The sequence below is a fragment of the Camelina sativa genome, chromosome 13, assembly GCF_030686135.1.
Source record: "Camelina sativa cultivar CO46 ecotype springtype chromosome 13, ASM3068613v1".
Taxonomy (NCBI): Eukaryota; Viridiplantae; Streptophyta; class Magnoliopsida; order Brassicales; family Brassicaceae; genus Camelina; species Camelina sativa.
In genome coordinates, this window is record NC_141892.1 from 2116110 (window position 1) to 2138659 (window position 22550).

The 22550-nt window shown below is 37.5% G+C and overlaps 4 protein-coding genes and 1 long non-coding RNA gene across 5 annotated transcripts; 2 read left to right on the plus strand and 3 right to left on the minus strand.

Moving 5' to 3' along the window:
* Positions 1-1234: 1234 nt before the first annotated feature.
* LOC104708547 (NF-X1-type zinc finger protein NFXL2) lies at positions 1235-5751 on the minus strand. The gene is made up of 13 exons (XM_087481788.1): positions 4458-5751; positions 4250-4363; positions 4111-4166; positions 3904-3970; positions 3444-3536; positions 3268-3353; positions 3004-3166; positions 2689-2856; positions 2319-2509; positions 2085-2166; positions 1783-1989; positions 1609-1698; positions 1235-1492 (listed from the first exon to the last, which is right to left on the minus strand). Exons 1-13 carry the CDS (start codon positions 5619-5621, stop codon positions 1331-1333), a joined length of 2643 nt encoding a protein of 880 aa, XP_087337914.1. The 5' UTR covers positions 5622-5751; the 3' UTR covers positions 1235-1330.
* A 118-nt stretch (positions 5752-5869) lies between these two features.
* On the minus strand, positions 5870-8690 carry LOC104734573 (uncharacterized). The gene is made up of 7 exons (XM_010454171.2): positions 8338-8690; positions 7459-7644; positions 7014-7096; positions 6794-6880; positions 6555-6703; positions 6323-6454; positions 5870-6244 (listed from the first exon to the last, which is right to left on the minus strand). The coding sequence occupies exons 2-7, from the start codon at positions 7598-7600 to the stop codon at positions 6055-6057; spliced, it is 783 nt and encodes a 260-aa protein (XP_010452473.1). The 5' UTR covers positions 7601-7644; positions 8338-8690; the 3' UTR covers positions 5870-6054.
* LOC104734574 (nuclear pore complex protein NUP88-like) lies at positions 8597-13171 on the plus strand. The gene is made up of 9 exons (XM_010454174.3): positions 8597-9008; positions 9488-9639; positions 9765-9887; positions 10151-10295; positions 10414-10475; positions 10901-11117; positions 11378-12301; positions 12390-12639; positions 12735-13171. The coding sequence occupies exons 1-9, from the start codon at positions 8721-8723 to the stop codon at positions 13004-13006; spliced, it is 2433 nt and encodes an 810-aa protein (XP_010452476.1). The 5' UTR covers positions 8597-8720; the 3' UTR covers positions 13007-13171.
* Positions 13172-13279: 108 nt separating this feature from the next.
* Positions 13280-17658, minus strand: LOC104734575 (3beta,22alpha-dihydroxysteroid 3-dehydrogenase). Its single transcript, XM_010454175.3, has 8 exons — positions 17001-17658; positions 16682-16831; positions 16301-16549; positions 14221-14307; positions 14049-14127; positions 13861-13967; positions 13628-13758; positions 13280-13533 (listed from the first exon to the last, which is right to left on the minus strand). The coding sequence occupies exons 1-8, from the start codon at positions 17514-17516 to the stop codon at positions 13434-13436; spliced, it is 1419 nt and encodes a 472-aa protein (XP_010452477.2). The 5' UTR covers positions 17517-17658; the 3' UTR covers positions 13280-13433.
* A 263-nt stretch (positions 17659-17921) lies between these two features.
* On the plus strand, positions 17922-19295 carry LOC147929127 (uncharacterized). The gene is made up of 2 exons (XR_015578916.1): positions 17922-18880; positions 18964-19295. It is a non-coding gene; the product is annotated as an uncharacterized LOC147929127 (long non-coding RNA).
* The last annotated feature ends 3255 nt before the right edge of the window (positions 19296-22550 follow it).

The following is a 22550-nucleotide window of genomic DNA, read 5'->3' on the forward strand; positions in this document are numbered from 1 at the left end:
GTCAATTCTGGACTTCGATCGAGAGAGAAAGACAGAGAGGAAAGAAGAAAAAAAATTTCCTTCTTCTCATTTTTTTTTGGCCAACAAATACGTGACACGTATGGGCTCTTATTCTATAAAGTAGTATACTAAATAAGAGGCTCTCTTATAATTTTTTGCTTTATCTGATTTTTTTTTTTTTATTCTTCTCCACTAAAACCTCTCCTATAACCCCCCATTGGGGATAACCTTATAGAATAAGGATTAGGCCAATGCTATTACTTTTTTGCCGCGACATATACAGTATAAGTACACGTACGTACGTACGTCGATCAGAAAAAAAAACTCTGTTATTCTTCAACGTTTGGATACCTAGTTTTTTACGTAAAAGCACTAATTCTCTAGAGGAATGGGAACAACTAAGCAACCTAGGAACTACCGGCGACGCTGTAACGACGGTGGCAATGAAATCGACGGTAAAGAAGCGAAACCGTCTTCTTCTCTTGACTCGTTGAAACGTACAAATCTCCCGGCCTCTGCTCCGAAGAGAAAATTTATCATCAGATTCGCCAGCGACGACGAGGAGGAAGAAGAAGATGGAGCTCTAACGTATAAGAATGTTAGAGACCATGCCAGACCCTCTTCGCGTATGGGCATATCATCCGGGGGATGTTACCACGAGTTTAACCCTCCCGCCAAGGAACAGTTCTCCGCTTCTTCTTCCTCCACCGCGGCTCCAGTTTCTAACGTGATTTCGGAGGATCTGGTGAAACAGGTTTCTGATATGGACTTGGTGATGAGGAGTGGGAAGAGGTTGAGTGGCCTGAAGATGATCCCGCCATACAAGGAGTCGTTAGCAACAGTGAGAGATGTCGCAGCTTTGGTGAGAATGGTTTGTTTCATGTCTTCTGCTCGAGACTGTTTAAGGTTTGGTGATAAGAAAAGTACCATGCGTGATTTTTATGATACAGTGAAGTTCTGTGAGTAAGAGCAATATAAGTTACGAGACTTCGTTCTGTTATCTGCGACTTCTTGCATTATGCTTATGTTGATGACATTTTTTTTTTTTTTTTACTTTTGTAGTAATACTAAATCTTGAAAAAGAAGAACAAGTACAACAGTTTTTCGAAGCTGTTTTGCAGTATTCGAAATATCAAACAACTAAAAAGAGATTCACCAAATCAATAAAACAAACAAACTGATGATCTTTCTAGCTAGATTCTCCTTTGAAAAATTCTCGGCGACTATCATCGACTAAACCGAAAAGTAATATCAAATTTGTAAAAGTTAAATGTGTTGTAACTGCGGAGTATCAGGTCAAAAGCTTGAGAAGGAAGAATTCTCGAACGAACTAGATTCGGGGGTATCTTCTAGACTTTTGTCTTTGTTCTTCGAGTTCATTCATCCAATCAGAAAGCCACAAGATTCCCTTATAACCATAATATGTAACAGCGGCTAGCATAGCCATTAACATCACGACCATCAGTATCCTCTTTGTGGCGACAGCAAGTTTCTGCAGAGAAGAAACCAACCAGATGGTGTCTTAAAGGAGAAGCAAATAAGGGATATGAGACTGTCTCATTGAGACATGCGTCTTCTTGGATTTATTTTTTCAAAGACATAATTTACCTGCAGCCTTGTGGTCTCCTTAACGTCCTGACCCCGTTCACGCCTTTTCCTTCGCTTTGATGCATTTTTCCCGCTCGGCTCCTCCTTCTCCTAAGATGTTTAATTAGAAGAAAGTTTTGTCATAGTTGCTTTAAGAGAGATTAATTCGGACAGCTTTTTATTGTTTCTGTTTACCTCAATCACTTTGACATTGCGCTGTTGTAACACCGATTCAGCCATCTGTAGTTTGCTCTTACAGTTGGAATCGCAAGGGAGGAGGCCTACACCGAACTGGTTCTTCGGTACTTCTTTAGGATCAGAACCTGTGGCCCTATGGGCTGCTTGAACATCTTGGCATAACCATTCCTTCTTCAATGTTAGGCACTTGCAACGAGCAACCACCTTGATCCATAAAAAATCGAGAAAAGTAAGATCCCACTTGTAACAGAGAAACATCTTTATAACGCAGTTGCAGCATGGCGTCTAGGAAATATTACCTTTTTCCCGCATTTTTCTGGCAATGGACACTGCCCAGGATGACATATCTCCGGACACAGATGCGTACAGTTTGGCAATTTTCTGCAACAGCAATATCCTCTTTTCAAAACTATGGTTTACTAATATTTTTATGCAGTAAAAGTTCGGATTTGGGAACAATCGAACAACCACAAGGAAACCATCAGCTGTTCAAATTAAGTGAAACGAACTAATGTAGCTCCAGCGTTTTGTACCTGTGACAAGGACCACGGCATGAGCGGGCTTTCGTTTGGTCCTTCTCAGACAGTGTATTATAGTAAATACACTCGAATGCATGCACCATCGTACCACAGTGACATGACCTCTTCACCAGAGTTTTGCAAGGTGGACAGTCTCCAGGATGGCATCGTCGAGGACAAGGATGTTGGCATCGTGGTGTTCTCTCCTGTACATTAGTATGAAAGATAAGTCTTTCCTATAACTAACTGACTCTGCAGACTCACAGAGAGCATTTAATAGCTTCATCAGAATAAACATGCTTTTCTTTTCAGAAGCTATCAGAAACATATGCATAAGGAAAGATGATAAAAGTGAGTGGTGAGATATAAAACATAACTCAAGTACCTTTTGACAGCGGAGATCACACTTTTCACAAGTCTCACTTCTTTTATCCAATGATGAACTTTTTATTTCCAGGGGATGACAGGTAAACGAACAGTAATGATTCCCACATGGAAGAGGGTTTCCACATAAATTATCGCATGCAAATTGAGTTTTGTCAGAGCAAACCATCTAAGCCAATAAAAAGAAAAAATACATATCAAATTTCGGAAAAAAAACAATAAAAGAAGATCCCAAAGTCTACAAAATGGCAATGAACATGTTAGATATTGGATATGCATCTGAAAATAACTAATATCAAAGAGAATCTAGACTCACCATTTTCTCTGCTGCCAGATGGTGGCCTACACAGGGCCTCCAGACAAGCTCTGGACAACGAGGGCAGGGAGAACCCGGTGTAGATTCAGCCTGAATATTCAACATCTTTTTAGTTGGTTTAATCATAAATTCACGGTTAGGTGGAGGTCTAGGTCCATGACACCTATGTCATAAGAAGCACACACAAACCAATGTTTATAAGAAGGGAAATGATCAGAGAATAGGAGAGAAAAAATGGATGAAAAAGACAACAGTATGAGAAACCTTAGTTTGCACTTGTGCCCACATGGGTATTCTTCATCACAAAGGAGTCGACATGGAGGACAAGCACCATAGTGGCATTTATGAGGCTGCATAAAAACATGACATAAATTTCGTAAAACTCACAGATGGAATCACTCACAAAAGTAAAATAAGCCTTATTCTAATTCTTGTTCTACCTTTTGGTTTTGCCCATGCCTGCACAATTGGGTTATGTGACATAATTTACGGCATCTAGGAGGTTTCTGATTTGTTTCAGTGCCACAGGGTACCTGAACAACATTAACCATTAACAGCGTTGTTAATACAGGTTTAACATACAGTAACAGATTTGCTATCAAAGGATACAGAATCTATTAGAAGTATCAAACAATAAAAAGTCTAAAAGCCTAAGGACAAGAAACGAAGGAGCAAAGAAAATGTCTAAGACAAATAGGCACGAAGTCATCAGATATGGTTGTCGACTAAACAAGGCTTCAAGATCATTTTACTGAAGAAATTTCAGTAAGTTTAAGCTTATATTCTCGCTTCCACCAGTAGAATATACCCAATATTAATACTTTTCTATAGATCCACCATAACAAATTAAAAGTAACAAGACTATATCACGACTTGATAGTAAGAAAGCCATATTCTCACCTCAAAATGCGTCTCACCACAAGCACAAGATATTGTTACCATTATTGGACAAGGAGCACATGGACCTCTGCAATGAACACAACAAATAATGTCATTCCATGTGCATGAGTTGATATCTTACACTACACAATGTTTAATCAGTCATAAGTTCCAAATTTGACACCAGACGGACAAAGAAAGTCCACGGAAAGCTACTACAGAACATACTGGTGACAAGGAGACTGGCATTTGTGATTCCTGCAACGGAGTCTTTTTCCACAAATCTGAAAATTTCGAACCAAAAAATTAGAAGCCAAGTACGAACAATGACACTAGACTTGACACAAGAATGAATGACACAGCATACCTCTGAGCATGGTGGACATTCACCATCACAACATCGGCGTCTACATGCATGACGTGCACAATCTCTCACTCTCTGGCATTTCCTCTCACACGCCAACTCTTGATGGCAAGGAACCTACTCTAAATTCAGTTCCCAAAATCTTCCCATCAACATTTTGAACAGACTGCAAATCATCATGAAGTATATTGAAAAAAAAGCTCTCTTTCACCTGTTTTTTCGTTCCTCCGCATCTGCAAGACTTAGTAACCACAATCCTGCAAGTCTCAAGGCACGAACCGCGGTGGCACCTCTCTGGACACCTATGGTAACCACAACCAAGAACTTTATCACAGGTGCCGCCACATAAAGGCGCCACAACATCACAAGACAAGCCTTGGTAAAATCTCTTGCCACAGGGACAACTCCTCTTTCCCTGATATGGACACAATCCACATTCCCCCGAGTGACAGCCTCTCTCGCATACATGTTTGCCACAGTTAAGCATATTCTCACAAGAAGCCTCACACCTAAACACTCTCTCGCAGCAATCTTTCTCTTCCTTCACCTTACCACAGCAACACCTGTAAACCGCGCGCTCCCTGCACGGTGGACACTCCCCATCATGACAAATCTCTCTACACTGATGGACATTACAATCTAAAACTCTCTCACAAACGTCGCCGCAAGAGAAATTCTTGTGCCCACATCTACGAACATCTTCAACACCTCCACAAAAGCATTTAGCCTTCACGAGCTTGGGGCAAGAAGCACAAGGTCCAGGGTGACACAATAGCAAGCAGCAGTGACCACAATTACTACTCAACGGCCGCTCACAGACCTCACCGCAAGAATGAGGCAAGATCCATGGATTATCCGCCGGAGGATCCTCCTCCTTGCCGCAGTAACAAAGGTACCGCCTTGGAATCTTCGATTTCTGATACGACGATCTGCATTTCGGACAGTTCCAGACCGCCTCCGTTTCTGTCGGACTTGAAGAAGGTCGCGTGACTGCACGTGCAGCTTGTAGATCTAAGCACTGACGAGCCCATGACTGGATGCAGAAAAGGTGAAATACAGCGAAGCATGAGGAAGTGCAGGACCATGTAGGATCGGTTCGTTTGATGCGTTCAAGACAGATGAGACACGAAACAGCTCCAGAGGAAGACGATGCGAGAAAAGATTGGATCTTAGCGAGATCGATTGAAGAGGGAGACGAAGATGAATGGCAATCGAGGTAAGCTTTGAATATGGAGTTTGATAGATCATTGTGACGGTGCTGGTGGTTCTCTGAATCCGATCCGGAGTCTGAATCTGAATCGGATATGGTTTGCTGTTGTGGCGTAGGCTGTGGAGGTGGTTTCCACCGGAACTCGGTAGTGGCGGTTCCGGCCATATCAAGCACCCGTCTTCTTCATCTCCCTCCTTAAGGACAACGTTGAGAAATTTGGGGGCAGAAGAAGTCACGTGATATTCTCGTGAGCATGTAATGACCCAAATCTCCGGTTCAATTGGGATTTAACCGGCTCAGTAAGGACAATGTTAAGCTTTTATATGATAAGCAGATAAGTCGTAGAAAGAAACAGATAAGCAAACTTACATATCTGCGGAATATTATAACTAACTCGCTTTTGGCAAACAAAATTAACAAGTCATTTAACGTTTCCTTAAGATCAATCTGGTTGAAAAACGAATTATCTAACTCGAAAATACAAGCTACTCAGTTTTTAAACACCCTAATACCCAAAAATTTCTGACAAGAAGTCATATACAGAAACTCAAATCAGAGTCACAGACCAAAGCATAAGAACATTGTGGCATATTTGGGCTCAGGGTTTGATGTATTCTCGAATGAAGTCTTGGATCTCGGCGGTTTCTCCAGTGAGTCCAGATGCCTCAGCGACTGTGACTTTGTTGCAGCAATGCGAAAAGGAGAACACTTGTCCTTCGATTCCAATCGTGAAGTCATTGGCTATATCAGCTGTAGAGACTGCGCTCCTTGATGCCCTCAGTTTCTCACTGCAAAAACTCATTAACCAGTAATGATGATTAGCTTCTATGCAGGAAGATTGGCTTATGTATAACTAAAAATCTCACATTTCTTTCTCCATTTGCTTCCGGATGAACTCCTTCGTGTGTGCAGTGAGTTTATCGGTCTTGTTACAGCAAAGCAGGACTGGAATTTTGTTCTTGACAACATTCGCATTTGTCAAAATGTCATATAGGTACCTATCACCGTAACAAACCATTGCAATGCCTCAGGTTTCAAGATTGAGATGCAAAATACGACTCTTATGTGTGGGAGAGAGAGAGAGGGTTTTGAAATTACTCTGAAGCTGCACGACAGTTTGGGAGGAACTCCAAGGCATCCACAACAAACACAATGGCAGCTGCTTGAGGCAAGAATTCTTCTAGCTTGGGTCGAAGCCGAGAGTGCCCAGGAACATCAACAAGATGAACAGGCTTGATTTTTCCTTTCTGTCACATAGAGCAATGGTAATGTGTTAGTCCGTCCATCAAAATCAACAGCACATGTTGTTTAAGATAGGGCAAAGTAAGAATCTTTACCTTAGTGTTTTCAGTGTGAAGAACAAAAGTGCCTTCATTCGGTTCCATTGATGTTACAGTGCCCTGATGGGACGATCCATCCCGTAGCTGCCAATCAAACAATTATCATGTTTTAACTCCCCAACAATTACCTAGTCACTCACTGCTCGGACAATAGTGACTCATGACAAAAACAAACTACATCTGGAGGAAAGTCATAAACAATAGCCAAAACACTCACTTGGTAAAAGAGCACAGTCTTTCCACTTCCAGTCAGCCCAGAAAGGAGTACAGTGTTAGATTTGGTACGTGTGACCAAGCGAACTGCATACCCCATCAAGAACAATAAGTTTAGCAACAAAATTCAAAAGTTGATTTATGTATAATCAAAGAGATATATCGAATAGACCTCCGAAATTGCAATAATAGTTTTTATTCCACTACACAAACCATCTAACACCGAACGGCTGATACTCTGGCTTAATCACAAGTCTACAATGGTACCATGAGAACATTAACCTCTTCAAATGTAAACAGTAACAGGGTGAAGAAAAACTATTAACGACATTTAGAAGAACAGGCTATATGTCCTTATCAATGGCAAACGAGATACCACCAGGGGGAGATAGCAATTCTATTAGGAAAGAATAAGAAACGATGAAGTGGTGTGTAATACTAATACATACTGGATAAGAAGAGCAAGATGGTTGTAAACAACAGAACACCAATAGCGGCATACAGCTGACTTGGGGGTATCTTTTGCAGATATTCAATTCCTTGATGCGACCACTGTTCCGCCAGAATTTTCAGATCTTCCAAGTTCTCCATATCGTTCTTTTAAGTTTCACTTCTTCTGCCAAGCTGTTTAAAACCTGTATCCAGAGTTTGTAATTCATTCCTCTTAAGACATAAAATTAACCACAACTATTGCGCAAATACATGGGAAGCAAAGAATATATTTTATATCAAATCAAGCACATCTCACACAGGTGGTCATAAGAGCATAAGATGTCTATATCAATAGATTAAAACATCAATTTAATTCACGAACAAGCCTCAGAAAGCAAAACAGCCACACCTACTCGACAAGACAAACCTTTATGACCTATCAGAAATCAACAAAAGTGAACTATTCTCTCAACAAATACAACATGTCTGCGAGTTTTAATACTGCTTCCTGGAATCGGAACTTTCTTATATTTGCAAACAATTATACCAGTACTGGGTTCGCACATTATCTTATTCAGTCTTGAACTTTACTATATGCGCAGCACAATGACCATAATCATCATTCTCACATCTTGTGAACAATTGGTTTATCCCGATTTGAAACCAGTTTCACCAGGATCAATCCAAACCGTAGAACCATACAAGATCATAAAGAAAGAAAAATGCAAAACCCCTACATTGCCCCGCAGCTTCAACCAGATGTCAAAATTACAAACCGATTCCCAAAAAAAAATCCCAGACAATGAGTATAGAGAAACTGAGAGCTAAGAAAGCCATAGATCTATAATTAACTAAGAGAAACTACAACAATTAGACAGAGGAGAAAAGAAACACACCGATGGGAGAGGAGGCCGAAGACAGATGCAACGACGGTGGAAGCGGAGAAGAACACGGCGACGATGATTTAGGGTTCAGATTCAATTTTTATATATTATTATTTTAAAGCAAGTTAGTGTTTCTTTCTTCAAAACAGCACAATTATCTCAAATAAATTAAATGGGCCGAGAAAAAGCCCATGTTAAATCATCTTAAAACAGCACAATTTATCTCAAAAAAAATAAATGGGTCGATAAAAGCCCATGATATATCATCCGACGTCGTATCAGCTGTATCTGCTTCATTGAATCTTCTGGTCTGCTCCAACTCCGTTCTCTTCTATTCCCGCTCTTCTGCATCTCCGGCCGACGAACACAGACAACACTTGAGTGAAAGAGAGAGTATGAGATTTAACTTCCAGGAGCCAGAGGAGACGCCAGATTCACGACGATCTCCGACGCCTAAAGAGCCGGTTCGGTGGGTTCCTCTCCAGAGCCACCCGGTTTTCGCGTCTCTTCCTTCCTCCCAAGATGAACCCGCCGTTTCGCAGCGGTTTCCGAGAAATTTCATGGCTTGGGATGGAGACTCACGACTATATTACTGGGATTCTAGAAGATATCTTCTACATCGATTATCTCTGCGCTTGGGTGAACCCGAACCATCCTCCGTCCTCGCCGCAATCCACTCCAAGGTCTTTTTCTTCTTTTTCTGTTTTTCCGTTAATTGAGAGAAGTATTTGGAAGATGATTCATCGAAGTGTAAACGGTTCTTTAGTGTGATTGTTCCTGACATTGTACTGACTTTGGTTAATTAGGTTTAAGTATGCACTAAAAAGAGCCTTAAACGATTTCGTACCAAAACCTATACTTTTCCCTGCGGGCATACATGAATTATAGAGATTTATCAGTATCAATGTGTGAAAGCGTCTTTTTTTTTTAATGGTATTTGCAATAAGATGGTGTTGTTGGTGACTATCCTTCTAGTTATAAGGATTTGAAAGAGTTGTTTTAGTTTTGTCTTCTAAACTCTATTGGCCGGAGCTGCTACAGAACAATGTTCAAGAAATAACGTTATTGGTTGATGTGCTTTACTTTTACATAGCCTGTAAGGAATGTCCAAGGTTGTGCCAATTTTGTATTTGACAAAGTTTTGATAATCATGATTTTATAGGTGATGCAACCAGATCTCCAGCTGACGTTTTCTGTTAACAAAATCTCCATCAATAAGTCTGGATCGGCTGTACTTCTTGCCGGCTCAGATGGGATATGTGTGATGTACCTATTTGGACGCGCTTCTGTGATAGAAGACAATGTCATTTGCAGGTAGTGGTTCACGTTACCCAAAGAAGATGCATCGATATTCTTGGTTATCTTGATTATGATGTTACCTGGATTAAGTTAATGGTCTTCTGTTTTTACGTTAACGCTTTCTAATCTATGGTATGCAGGGTAGTAACTATTGGTTCAGAAATCTATACTAGTGGTCACTGTGCCATAAACTTGCTACAAGCATCGTGGCACCCTGATAGTGACACCCATTTGGGAATTCTATCCTCGGACGCAGTATTCAGGTAACAATCTTTTTCGGTTGATAATAAAGGCGGATGTACATGTCAATATATTGATGAATATCATTTTGGAAAGATGTGAGAGAAATTATGTAATATATTCAGTAACAAAGAAGTAGAATTTTAACGTCTGGCATGCAGTGACATACTATGTTGCCATCTACTTCAGTGTCTCATTCTAAGGAGTCTAAATCATTCCACTTAATCCTAATTTAAGATCTTCTTGTCTTACTAAAAGTATTTTGCATGCTACACTTTTTTGCTAGGCTTTTCGATCTGTCTTCAGATGCTGAGCTACCAGAGCAAGAATATTATCTGCAGCCTGGTGAGCCAGGAAGATCTAGAACAGCTTCATCAATTTATCCTGCTGATTTCAGTTTTGGAGGAGATCATCTGTGGGACCGATTTACTGTAAGTTCAATACAAATTTTTGTTTCACTTGTTTGAGAGATTTACTATTTTGTTAGTTGTCTTGTCAGATAGAGCCGAGTTACATGTTTATGTCTTGACCGAATCTTTCAATGTGCAGGTCTTTATATTATTCACTGATGGTTCAATTTACATCCTATGCCCTGTTGTGCCATTTGGAAGGTAGGCAGATGATGTTTTTTTCTCCTTTTCATTCCTATCTAGCAGTAACTGGATAAGTTTCTTATTTCTTTAAGTTGTACCTGGTATGCTCAGTTTCTAAGATAGTTCAACATCCAGTTTTCTTATTGGTTTCCTAGTTTCTGAACAAGATATGATTGATTCTCACTAAGCTGTTTTAGATCACAAATCTATGCTTGCTAACTCATTTGAAGTTTTTCGAGGATAAATTAAGCTGGGTCCCATAATTTCTTTGATATATCGAACAGATTCATGCTGACGCCTTGTATACAAATGCATTCTGCCGTGGACTATCCTCCTTCATGTCAAACTTTTAAGTCATGGAAAATGTTTTAGTACTTTGCTTTGTCTTGTGTTAAACGGCCTTCGAGGTTGACTGTGATTGCCTTGGATGTATATTGCAACAGTGTTTACAAATGGGAATCAATAATGGAGATTTACAATGATGCTAACATGTATGGGGTTAAGTCATCCAATTCAATAGCAGTTAGCAACTCCAGTCTGGCAATTGAATGGTTGGAAGCTACATTTCCAGATTTGACTGAACAAGGAACTAGAGGTGAAAATATATTGGTGGTGAAAGCTCATCCTTATGCTTTGCTTGACGCATCATTGGCTTTACAGGTAGAATTCCTCTTCTCTTTTGGGTTTGTTACGTGAGTTATTGAAGTGCTCCTCGTAGATTTTAGTTGTTCACCAATGTTCTAGATTTGTGGTATATAAGCCAGTGGTCCTCATCAAAGATTTATAGTACCTTCCTTAGCTTGATTCGGAATACACATGGGACAAAAAAAATATGGCACCTATGCACATGTTCCTTAAGTATTTTTTGTTTGTCTACTGCTTCCCTTGGAATGCTGATCTCTTGTTTTCCTTGTGTACAGGGCCCTTTATATAAAGCATCTAGTAGTGAAGGAGATGAAGATTTCGCTGTTCGGGAGACAGAATGTAAAGGCAGGGCAGTGAGTCTATTATATAATCTTGTCAGCAAAGATTCGGTTCTGGTAACTGCCTGGAGTGCTGGACAATTACAGGTTGATGCTCTGGTTGATGAAATCCAGCCAGTTTGGATATCTGGTAACTCATCTCGTCTTCGCATGAACTCCCACAACAAAATACAAGGAGTTGCTATGATTTGTGAGTCAAACATAGGTGAGCTACCAGTTGCAACTTCAAATCTGCCGCTCGATCACACTGTTTGGTTAGGGCATCCGCCGCCACTGTTAAGACTTGCAATGGTTGATTTGGCTCTTCCCACAAAGCGTGAAGGTGGCTCTCTTGTTACCTTGTTTGCTGACTCCCTTTTGCCAGAACGAATATACTCCCTCCATGACGGTGGCATTGATTCAACAGTCTTACACTCTCTTCCCTTCACAAGTCAGGCCACTGGAAAAGATGAAGCGCTCAAAACGCCATCTGTTGACACTGTGCTAAGTACATGCCAAGACGAATCTGCCGTATCTCCTCTGTTGGGTTTTGTGCCTCTGTCGGATTCGTTTGGGTATGCATGGATTATTGCCGTCTTATCCTCAGGAGAATGCATTGTGGCAGAGACTAAAACTTGGGATCTCTTGCTTCCAGTTCATGTCGGTACAGATAAGACAGTGTCTTCAAGCGAAATGGAGAAAAAAGAGCAAGATACCTCGTGCATCATTAGCAAGGAGCTCCTTGCAGGTCCCAAAGTTAGAATTGCTCCCCATGCTTTACCTAACCAGCGTTCAACTCCAGCCAATTCCGTTGAAGGCCGATCAATCCTGCTTGACTATGTCAAGCTTTTCCATGAAAACTACATCGAATATGCACACAAGGTGAGAAAGAGGTCATGTAAACCCAACACAAAAGCGTCACTGTGTTTTCTACATGATTACTAATGAGATCCCGTTGTGTTTTTGGCAGGTCTACTTTGAGCTGCAGCATCATGCTCCCAACCTGAAGAGAATAATCGATGACCAACACCAGCGGCTTGGTGAGGCAAATCAGAAAATATCAAAAGTTGAGAAAAACCAAACTTTGTTGGAGAAAAGGATTGACAAAGCAATTCATAGACATGATTCTCTTGAGCAGCGTTTGCAACGTCTTCGTAGCTTGCCTGGTACACACAAGAAACCTCTGACGAGAGCAGAACTGGATTTTAAGTCGGAGCTCGGTAAATCAAATATTCCCCATACAGTTTGTCCTCTGAAATATATACTGCAACCCATTTCATCATCTTTTCTTTTTGTTTTAAATGCGAAATTGCAGATCAATTTGCGGGAGTTGAGGTGGATGCGCTTCAATCATCCATTGAAACACTGAGAGCGAGAGTGAAAAAGTCAGCTCAAAAATCTCCCAAGGCCACAGCAGTTGCAGGTATTCAGAGTAGGCAATATTCAAAGAAAAACTTAATTCAAGATACACAAATGTCACAGCTTCAGTCCACACTCGCCAAACTATCCCTGATGAACAGCGATAACTCTAAGAAAGTCAAGATTGTTGAATCGGCGCTAAAGTCGCAAGAAAGCAGCATCATGTAGTCACTGTAACACTGGGATGCAAATTGTTATTTCCTGGACTGTCTAGACTCGGTTCAAGTTTGGATATAGTTGCTGCATTAATTTTCTAACTCTCTCCTTGTAAGTTTTGTCTGTTAATCAAGCTACGGTAGTACTTTATTAACGTAACCGATTTGTCTCTGTAAACGGGCATTTCTGCAAACTATTCCTAGGAACTCATAACACAACAAAGAGTAGGTGAAGCTACTTATGTCGGAACCATTGAACCAGAAAAAAATTTATGAAAGCATAAGGTAAACAAAAGTTTTTTTTCATATATACACAAGCTATAGATAGAGTAATGATAACTTTTATTGTCCAACACTACACCCAAAAGGAGCAAAAAGAAGAAATTAAATCTGAAAAATGCTGTTTGTCTATAGATAAAATCTGCTGGTCTCTTCTGCTCTCAAGTAGCAGCATCTCGGCGCTTAACGATGATCGGGTACCGTTTCTGCGTTCTTGTAGTTGGAAAGAAAACCAGCTTGTCTTGCTCCGCAGGAACCCAACTGTTCACAAAAATTATACAAAACGAAATCAAATCAGTATTTTAGCATTTTGAAATGGAAAAAAAGAGCTAAAATCTTGTATGTGAAGGTGTACCTGAAGCCGGTCACTAGGCGGTGAAGGAAAACAGAGAGTGCAACCCTAGCCAGCTCGTAACCGGGACACAGCCTTGGCCCTCCCCCAAACGGTGTAAACATATTAGAAGGGCTTGTAGTTACCGAGTTGCTCTGTTCCACAGAATTGCAATCATTCAATAACTCATGAAAACCAAGAATGCAAAGAGACAGAAAAACCAAGTTCAAGAACACGAAAGGGCTTAAAATAAAAACCTGCCATCTCCAAGGGTTGAAAGTGCGAGCATCTTTGAAGTGGTTCGGGTCTAAATGAACCGCTCTAAACGATGAGAAAACCTTCCACCCTTTCGGAATCTTATAACCTGATTTTTTCAGTTATCAGAATGTAAGAACTTTCCTTGCATTTTTCGATTTTTCATTTCTAAAAGTTACGATTCTTCTACCTTTGATCTCTACATCCGTCATTGCCCGTCTGAAAACACCACTGATGATGTTAGCCACTCGCAACGTCTCGTTAACCACCTGAATCAAAATAAAGATTATTAGAGCCTAATAAGTAAATGGTTGGAAAGGATAAGACAAGAACACTAAGAGCTCTAAGTAAAGTACACTTACACATTGTGTGAATGGCATTGCCTTGTAATCACTCCATTCAAGACTATCTGAATCATTCTTCATTGCCCTGATCTTTTCATGCTCTTCCTGTTTTTTTTTCAACCAAGCAAAATACAAAATGAACAAACAATCTAAAAACAAAGATTAAAGAAGAATTAATCAGGTCACCGGTCCAACCCCTCTTTGAACCGATTGATTATATATTCAGAGTAGGCAAACGACGCACTAATTAATGACTAAACTAGTGAATATAGTACCATCCTTGGAACAAAACTAGTGACATCAACAAATGATTATATTAAACTAATAAAGAACCAATTAAATTGGATGGGAGTTTGTCGGTTGCACGTAGCACAAACATATTTATGATAATACTTTTTATCTTTAATGAGTAAAGAAAGATTTATTGTGGGGATATTCAGACAAGTAAGATAAAAGATGAAGAAGTTGTTGGCAAACCAAAAGAAAAAGAAAAACAAGAGAAGAAGAAGATGAGGTTTGGTAAAAGTGTGATTATGCATGCGGTTTAGGAGACAAACTAGTCAAATCTGTGAGACTGTAACTCCTGATTTCAACAACAATTTTACATTTTCCTTATTAGAATTAAAAAGTATAAAAACAGAGGTGATGATGTTGTCTAGGTTCGAGAATGACTACTTTCTTTTTACACTTTTTTCAATTTTCACCTTCAAAGCACTTTAATAATAATTGCTTAATCTAGATATCGAAACTAGATGAGAACTTACACATCTTTCTTTCAAAATTAAAATGATTTGTCATGACTACCCTATGGTACTCAAATAACTGAAAATCCTAAAATTCAATCTAGACTAATCAATATAATGATTAGTTCTTATTAGAGTTTTTCCTCTCACGGGTTCTAAATTATATTACATCTAACTGTAAATTTGAAGGACATGTAACATAGTACACTACCTAGATTTTTCTTATCTACTATTTGTTGACGGACAAAAAAAAAACATCAACCGAACTTTTGAAACAAGTTTAATATATGCAATACATAATTCGAAATAGTTTAATAGCTCACTACTAGATCGTCTTGCCCGGCTAATGTCGCCTATTTAAATTTTCTTGATACCTAACCATTAATTAACCAAGATTGAAGACTATATTCAAAACATTATTCTAAACCAAAAACAAAAACAAACAAAGCCATCGTTTCGTCATTTTTTTGTCTATATTAGAACCAGCCGACTAGATTGTACTGTTGCTAACTTGATATGTAAACTAGTAGTTCAATGTGGAGAGAAGACAACAAACCGTAGAAAAACCTAAGCCGTTCATTGATGTCATGTGTATGTGTGTTGTGTCATTTTTCTCATAAAAGAAATCGAAAATGATGATAATAATAGTAATATGTTTTTTTTAATATTTTATAAATGCAAAAAAAATCTAGACACCCGTGTGAAATGTAAATGATGGAGAAATGTTTTAGAGGCCAACATGCACATATCATTATGCTCCCATTTTGTAGTATCTGTCCCTTTTTTTTTTTTTTCCTTCTTTTTCTTTCACCTTCTATTTCACTTTTTCCCCAACTACTTCTTCCCATCTCTTAAATTACGTAAGAAAATGATACAAACTTAACTCGGAACTATCTATAGTCCCACAAGAAAAAGAAAAATTAGTTGATATCAACACATCAACGTGTTCTAATCCATTTTTCACACTTTTGGTTAAAAAAATTCTACCAAAAAAAGATAAAAGAAAAGATATTTAGTTTCTTAAGTTTAGAGACCAAACCCTTTTTGATAGCCTAAAACCCAAAAATAAAGCGGCAGAGTAAACATGCGCCGGTGGTCCTAAAAGATTTGGTTTGCATGCAGTGTAGTGAATTACTGAATAGATCGAATCTTAAACTTTTTTTTATATATTTTCCAAAACACTAAATCTCGATGATTCGCAATCAAACCAACCACATAACACCTAAATTTCCATTCATACGTGTCGTGGTTTTGATTCGCTCTAAAGGTTTTTTTTTTTCTTTTAAAATGAATACGAATCGTGTGTTTAATTAAGTAGAGAGATTATTTACTAAAAATAGGCAAATTATATATACCTTGAGTTGAGCAAGAGCTAGAGGAGTCTCGGTAAGAAACTTAACGGCGAGAGTCATGATTGTGGACGTTGTTTCATAACCGGCAACGAGTAGAGCCAGCAAGAAATCGACAATCTCTTCATCGGAAAAGCCATCATCCGCCGCAAGCAACGCCGCGAGCATATCTTTTTTTCTCTCCGTCCCTTCTTCCTCATCTTCCCTCCTCTTCATCACCACCACCGTCAACGCCTCCGCCACTTTCCTCCGCGCCTATAAACACACACACACATGTATCTTAGAACGTAGTATAACATAAAAGATGATTTAAATTAAGAAGAAATATACATATATATATATATATATATATATATATATATATAAATATATCAATATATATTATACTTGGATGGCTTTGCGGTAAGTGGTAGACAAGAGAGGGAGAGGAAGAGAGAAGAAGCCTTCGATGACAAGAAGATACTCTTTCCTTAAACTCTCACTCCACTCCCCTGGATCAAAGCTCATCAACTGCTTCACCGTTAGCTCGAACGTTATCTGCATCATAACACATATATAAATAAATACACGTCTCTCTATGCATGTGGTGACTCGTCCTCTGACTCACTGAGTCTCGAACTCGGTCCGGTTATAACATTATATAGTGAATAATATAATGTTTTTTTTTGGTAGTCAAGATTTTATTTATTTTGTTGTTGGGTAATACCTTTTTGGCTTCTTCCATGAGGAGAACACGAGAAGACCAAGAATCAAGATTAAACCGGACTAACCGGTCGATATCAAGCATGAGATGGTCTTTGATGATGGAAGAATTAGCGAAGCTCATGGTAAGAGAGTGCATACGTTTATGCAAAGAACCTTTCATAAGAAGCAAAGAGTGTTTCCCCAAAAGATTACATATGGAAGCAGGGTAGGAACACTCGAAAAGCTTCCCTTCGTTCTGAAGCACGAACCGGTTCGTCTCCGGGTCAGCTGAGAAAACCGTCGGTTCACCGAAAAGATGCGTCATGAAAACCGAACCGTACCGAGCCACCCTCTCGTCGATGAAAGGCTCGGGATTCTCTGTTTTGTAAGCTCCGATCAGCTGCAGAGTCTCTCCTATAAAAGGAAGCCCGAGGCTTCCAGGAGGAAGACCCATCCGACGGTAACGTGTACGGCGGACGAGGAGGAGGAAAGCGGCGGCGATGGAGGAGAGGAGGAGGAGGAAGGCGGTGAAGGCCATTTGGAGAAGATGGATGAGAGAAGAAGGAGAGGATGAGGGAGAGAGAGAGAGAGAGTATTAATGGGAGAGAGAGTAGGCACACGGGGGGGTTTCTGAATAAAGTAGGACCTTTCATCATTATACTCTTTTGCATTCTTCTTCTATATTTTTATTCCTTTTTATTTATTATTTTTATAAATAAATAGTAGTTTTTCTTGCAAACACTAAAAAAGAAAAAAAAAATAATAACAGTTTTTCTAAATTTTTAAGATTTAATAATTAATACTATTTAATTATGATTATATATCTATCATTTAAAATTTAATTGGCAAATATATTTTCTATAGTAACTAACTAATGGTAAATCTAGATTTGTTTTTAATTATCTAAATAACATTTATACAAATGAAATATTGATTTTCTAATATGTAGAATTATTAATAATCAATTTGGGATGGTAGCTCTAAAAGCAATTCATGTATTTGATTCCGTTACTTAAATATTTTTTTAGATTGAGTTTTTGGAATCAGAATTTTTATGGATATGGTTTGTTTTCCGTATTTGGTTGTAGAACGTACACATGCAAATGCTGCTTTCTTTGTTTTTTAACTTGTGATTTCGGTCATAATATAATTTGATTGCATTTTGACTGAGAAGTTATGATTCCGGATGACACTTATGAAGAGAAATCGAACCAATTTTTAACACAGTGATCATCTGCTTGGTTCTTTAGTTTAGTTTGACATACATTTTCACTCGTAACTAAGTCAATTCAGCATATATTTGGATCACTTTGAACCAATTATAAAATTTGAAAAACCGTCCAGAAAAAATCATCTGTAAAAGTTTAGAAATTATTACAAAATATATCATGAATATTAACATTCATATTTTCCAATTTTTTCTTCGGTATATTTTTTTTGTTTGCCGGTAAATATACTAAATAGCTTTTAAATAATAAAAATATATTAAAAAATCAAGGATGTGAGTTTCTAGTGATACAGAGTTTTCAGACTCACATCAAAGGTTGCAACACTTATTGGAGAACTTTACACAAAAAGCAGTAATCTTGCGATACAGGCCTCCGGAGATATTGATGGGTATAACCAAATATTGCTCCAGAGTCGATATCTGGTCAGCCGGTGTAGTTTTTGTAAAGTTGCTGAACGACTCTCACATTTTGGATGCCATGGATGAGGCTGATCAGCTCAAGCAGATCTTCGCCCTTTGTGGAAGTCATGATGAAGGAACATGGCTCAGAGTGTCAGAGTTTTATCTCGATTAAGTGTTTTTATTGCTTTATTCTGACTTTTTAGTTCTCTTTCTTCCATAGCTTTTTTTTATCTCAAAGCTCTGGATCTCTTGGACTGCTCGATCCGTTCAAGGTAATAATTACATAAGCTAAATTTGATCAATAAAACTATATTCTTGGCATTTAAAGTCTTTTTGTTTTTTTTTCTTGGTGTAGAGAGTATCTGCAAGAGGTGCTCTAGCTCATGCTTATTTCCAATAGGCTACTATATCGTGATATGTGATATGTGGCCATGATGCTGTTAGGGTGAATTCGAGATTAGAGATCCCGCGAGTATCTCATTGCTTCAATACTTGCAGATCAGTGCCCTCCAGGATTTTTTTGTGGGATGTTATATCTGATTGCCTTTTTCATCTATTAGCATTAAACATTGAATAGTTCTCATCTTCTATCAAATCATTTTCTGGATCAGAATTCTTGTGTTTGCAGTTTATAATTCCTTCTTGTACAAATTGGTTCAAGTAAATGTATAAAGATTTGATTGATTAGCCTCTCAATGTGTTGACCAAGCTTTTGTTATCATCAATAAATAAATAAATAAATGCTTTCTTGTTATTACAAAATATATCTCATGAGTATTGACATTCGCATTAGCCAATTTTACTTTGGTTATATTTAATCTTGTTTGCCGGTAAATATACTAAATGGTTTTTTATATAAAAATAATAATTTACTGAATATTCCAAACAATTAAATTTTCTGATTTATCTTTCATTAATATGCTATTTAATTTGAAAAAACTGAAAATTTGATTCATAAATTTGCATGCTAATATAAAACAACAAGTAATATAAAGACAACTAAAAAGGGACTGGAGGAGTATTATTTAAAAGAAATAAAAGAATTTGTGTCAGAAATTTGATTCTATAATTACATTTTGTTTGGACTCTTGTTGATTTTTCAATCTATATCTTGGCCCATATTTTTGTTTGGTTGTAGATCTTACACAACCGAGCACCTCCATCTAAAACTTGTAGTTGGTCCGATTTCGGTCTTGTTGATTTGATTGTATCTAGATTAGAAAAGTCATGAGTTTTGATGGACAAGGAATCAAAGAAAGCTCTACATGAGTTAGAGTGGATGATAGGAGTTGCCGAGTTGGAGTTGTTCTTCTCTACTGATTTGCGTTTCGCATTGTTTGGCTAATAATATTGCATCTGCACGAAATATTTTTTGGGAGTTTGCTACTATTTCATCCTCCACAGCATCACATTAAAAAAAAAAAAGAGAGAAGCATGCAGAGCAGCTTTAAAAAAAATTTTTTTAGTGTTTATATCAGTAATCAGGGTGATTTAGAATAACAATTATAAAATTATTTTAAAAGAAGCTCATGATTTTATCATTGGTGTCTAGCGATATATTAAATCTAAGAAAAAAAAATATTATCAACAAGTCTCCCTATACCAGAATAAGACTCGAAACCAATACTTTGGTCTGTATGAATGTCGGAAGACCACTTTGCTAGTGGCTGCATTTTGGTTTTGGCTTGTGATTCCTTCATAAAAGTGGACGAAAATATTTTTCAATGAATATATATAGGAAATTTTCTTACAAAAGTTGTTTTGGTTAGATAGAATGTGCAATTTGCAAACTACTGTTCGATGACTGTAGTCAGCGTTATAATCTAAAACATATATTGTATATGTTAGCCTCATTAGTTTTCACCAAAATCAAACATGGTTATGGGAAATATAGATTATCATATATAAAACATTATTATTCGCACAAGGCTAAGAAAAAAGTTGATGAAAGAAGAGTAGCATGTGACTTGTTGGTCCACAAATTGCCTATGAACACTTCACATGTCTCTCTCTTTCCCTAACCCAAAGTCCCCATTTCATGAGTTTCCCGTCATCACTTTTCTTTACAAGATATTATTATTATTTTCCTTGTTATAAAGTTAGGCTTATTCTGAACTTATTAGTGATAATACCAATTTCCAATTATGTTCAGTACTTCGTGATGAGTTTTGATGTACTTACATGTGACTTTAACGCGTTATACCTTTTTAAGGACATGATATAGAAAGGTGGGTCGATATATACATTTGAGTTGAAGGATTATAGATGTTTTTGGACTTCGTCATAATCAAATATGGTTGGATTTGGGGTTTTTCTTGAACTAATTACACTTTTAGATAGTATCAACCAGATATTGCTTTTCTAATTTTCATTTACTTAACACTATTACATATTTACCTTTCTCATCCACTCAGCTGAAAAGAATTTAACCAGAAGTCGATCTACCCGCCGTTGGAAAGATCTGAGTCTTACCTTTCCAGAAAGCCTGAGATCGTTTCTATAGGAGTTATAATATGAAAGTTATGGTCGAATATGTGCATCTGGTCGAATTTGTGATTTATTTTCTTTGTAAGAATAAAGATAAGTTATAATGTATATCTAATGTTTATGATTATAAAAAATTTGTGTGATTATAAATTTTAAAAATATAGTTTTGTTTTGAGATTAATTTTTTAGTCATAATTTTCATCATATGCAATGAATTTTTTAGTAATAACTTGTGACCATTTGAAACTAACTTCTAATTAAAAGATTGGACATTATGATAGTCACAAATTTCATGATTTTTGAGTATTTATTAAATTTTGCGACAAAATTTCAATTACCATTTGAGACTATAGTTTCGTAATACTAAGATACATAATTAAAACATTATTTTAAACACGAATTGTGACGATTTAAAGACATTTTGTTAGTCTGTAATTGAGACAGTTTTGTTACTTTTTGTGTCGTAGTTATTGATGACAAAATGGTTACTAATATATTCGTTGCAACTCTTGTGACGTTTTTGTTACAGATAAAAATTTGTGACCATTGTATTGTAACCATTCAAAAAACATCACAAATTAGTAACAATATTTATATTGTGACTAAATATTTCATCTTAATAAAATTATTTTCTTGTAGTGATTGGTTTAATTTATGTGAAAAATCATATTGGTCTAATTAGTTTATACATCCAAGAGGAAGAGGAAATGGGTCAATGGAAAAAGAGCATAGAGAAGAGTAAAAAGGTAAAGCGGGAGCTCTAGGAGTAGTGATTAGCAACACTTGCCTCTCTTAGCTCTTGCCTTCTATCTTATATTATATGCTATGGAATCTCAGCGAGCCCCCACCTAAGATCACAACTTCAATCATTTATAACACATGCATTTAGTATTAAAATTACGACGCTAAGATCTAAGTAAAACCTATTTACAAAACTGACATCAACTAGTATCGTCTAATAAATGTCAAAAGTACACAAACCTAGAACTTTGAATGTTATAAATTAAGTCCGCGTACGCTTTCACTTACCACACACACATCATGCACGAATCTCACTACCGTTAATGAGTTTAATCCAGGGAGAAACTAAAACGACTTGTGTACTCACATTCTCTACGGATCCATTATCATCACGTTTAACCCCTTGATCCATAACACCTTTAACCTTATGTGAACTCAGTTTATTTATACATTAGAAACAACTATTAAACTTATTAGTTGAAGTCTGAAAAGGTTGGGAGTGTTTGAATTTAGTTGGTAGCAAACCAAAGCAACCTTTCAATTTTACATAGTCATACAATATGATTGTTGTTTGTTTATTCGAGGAAAGGTCAAAGAATCAACATTCGTAATCGTACTACTAATTGTCAAGCGATCAAACTCGTCTAATATGTTTGATTACAATATTTAATTTTTTGACCCAAAAAACTTTATTCTTCGTAATTCATATCAGTA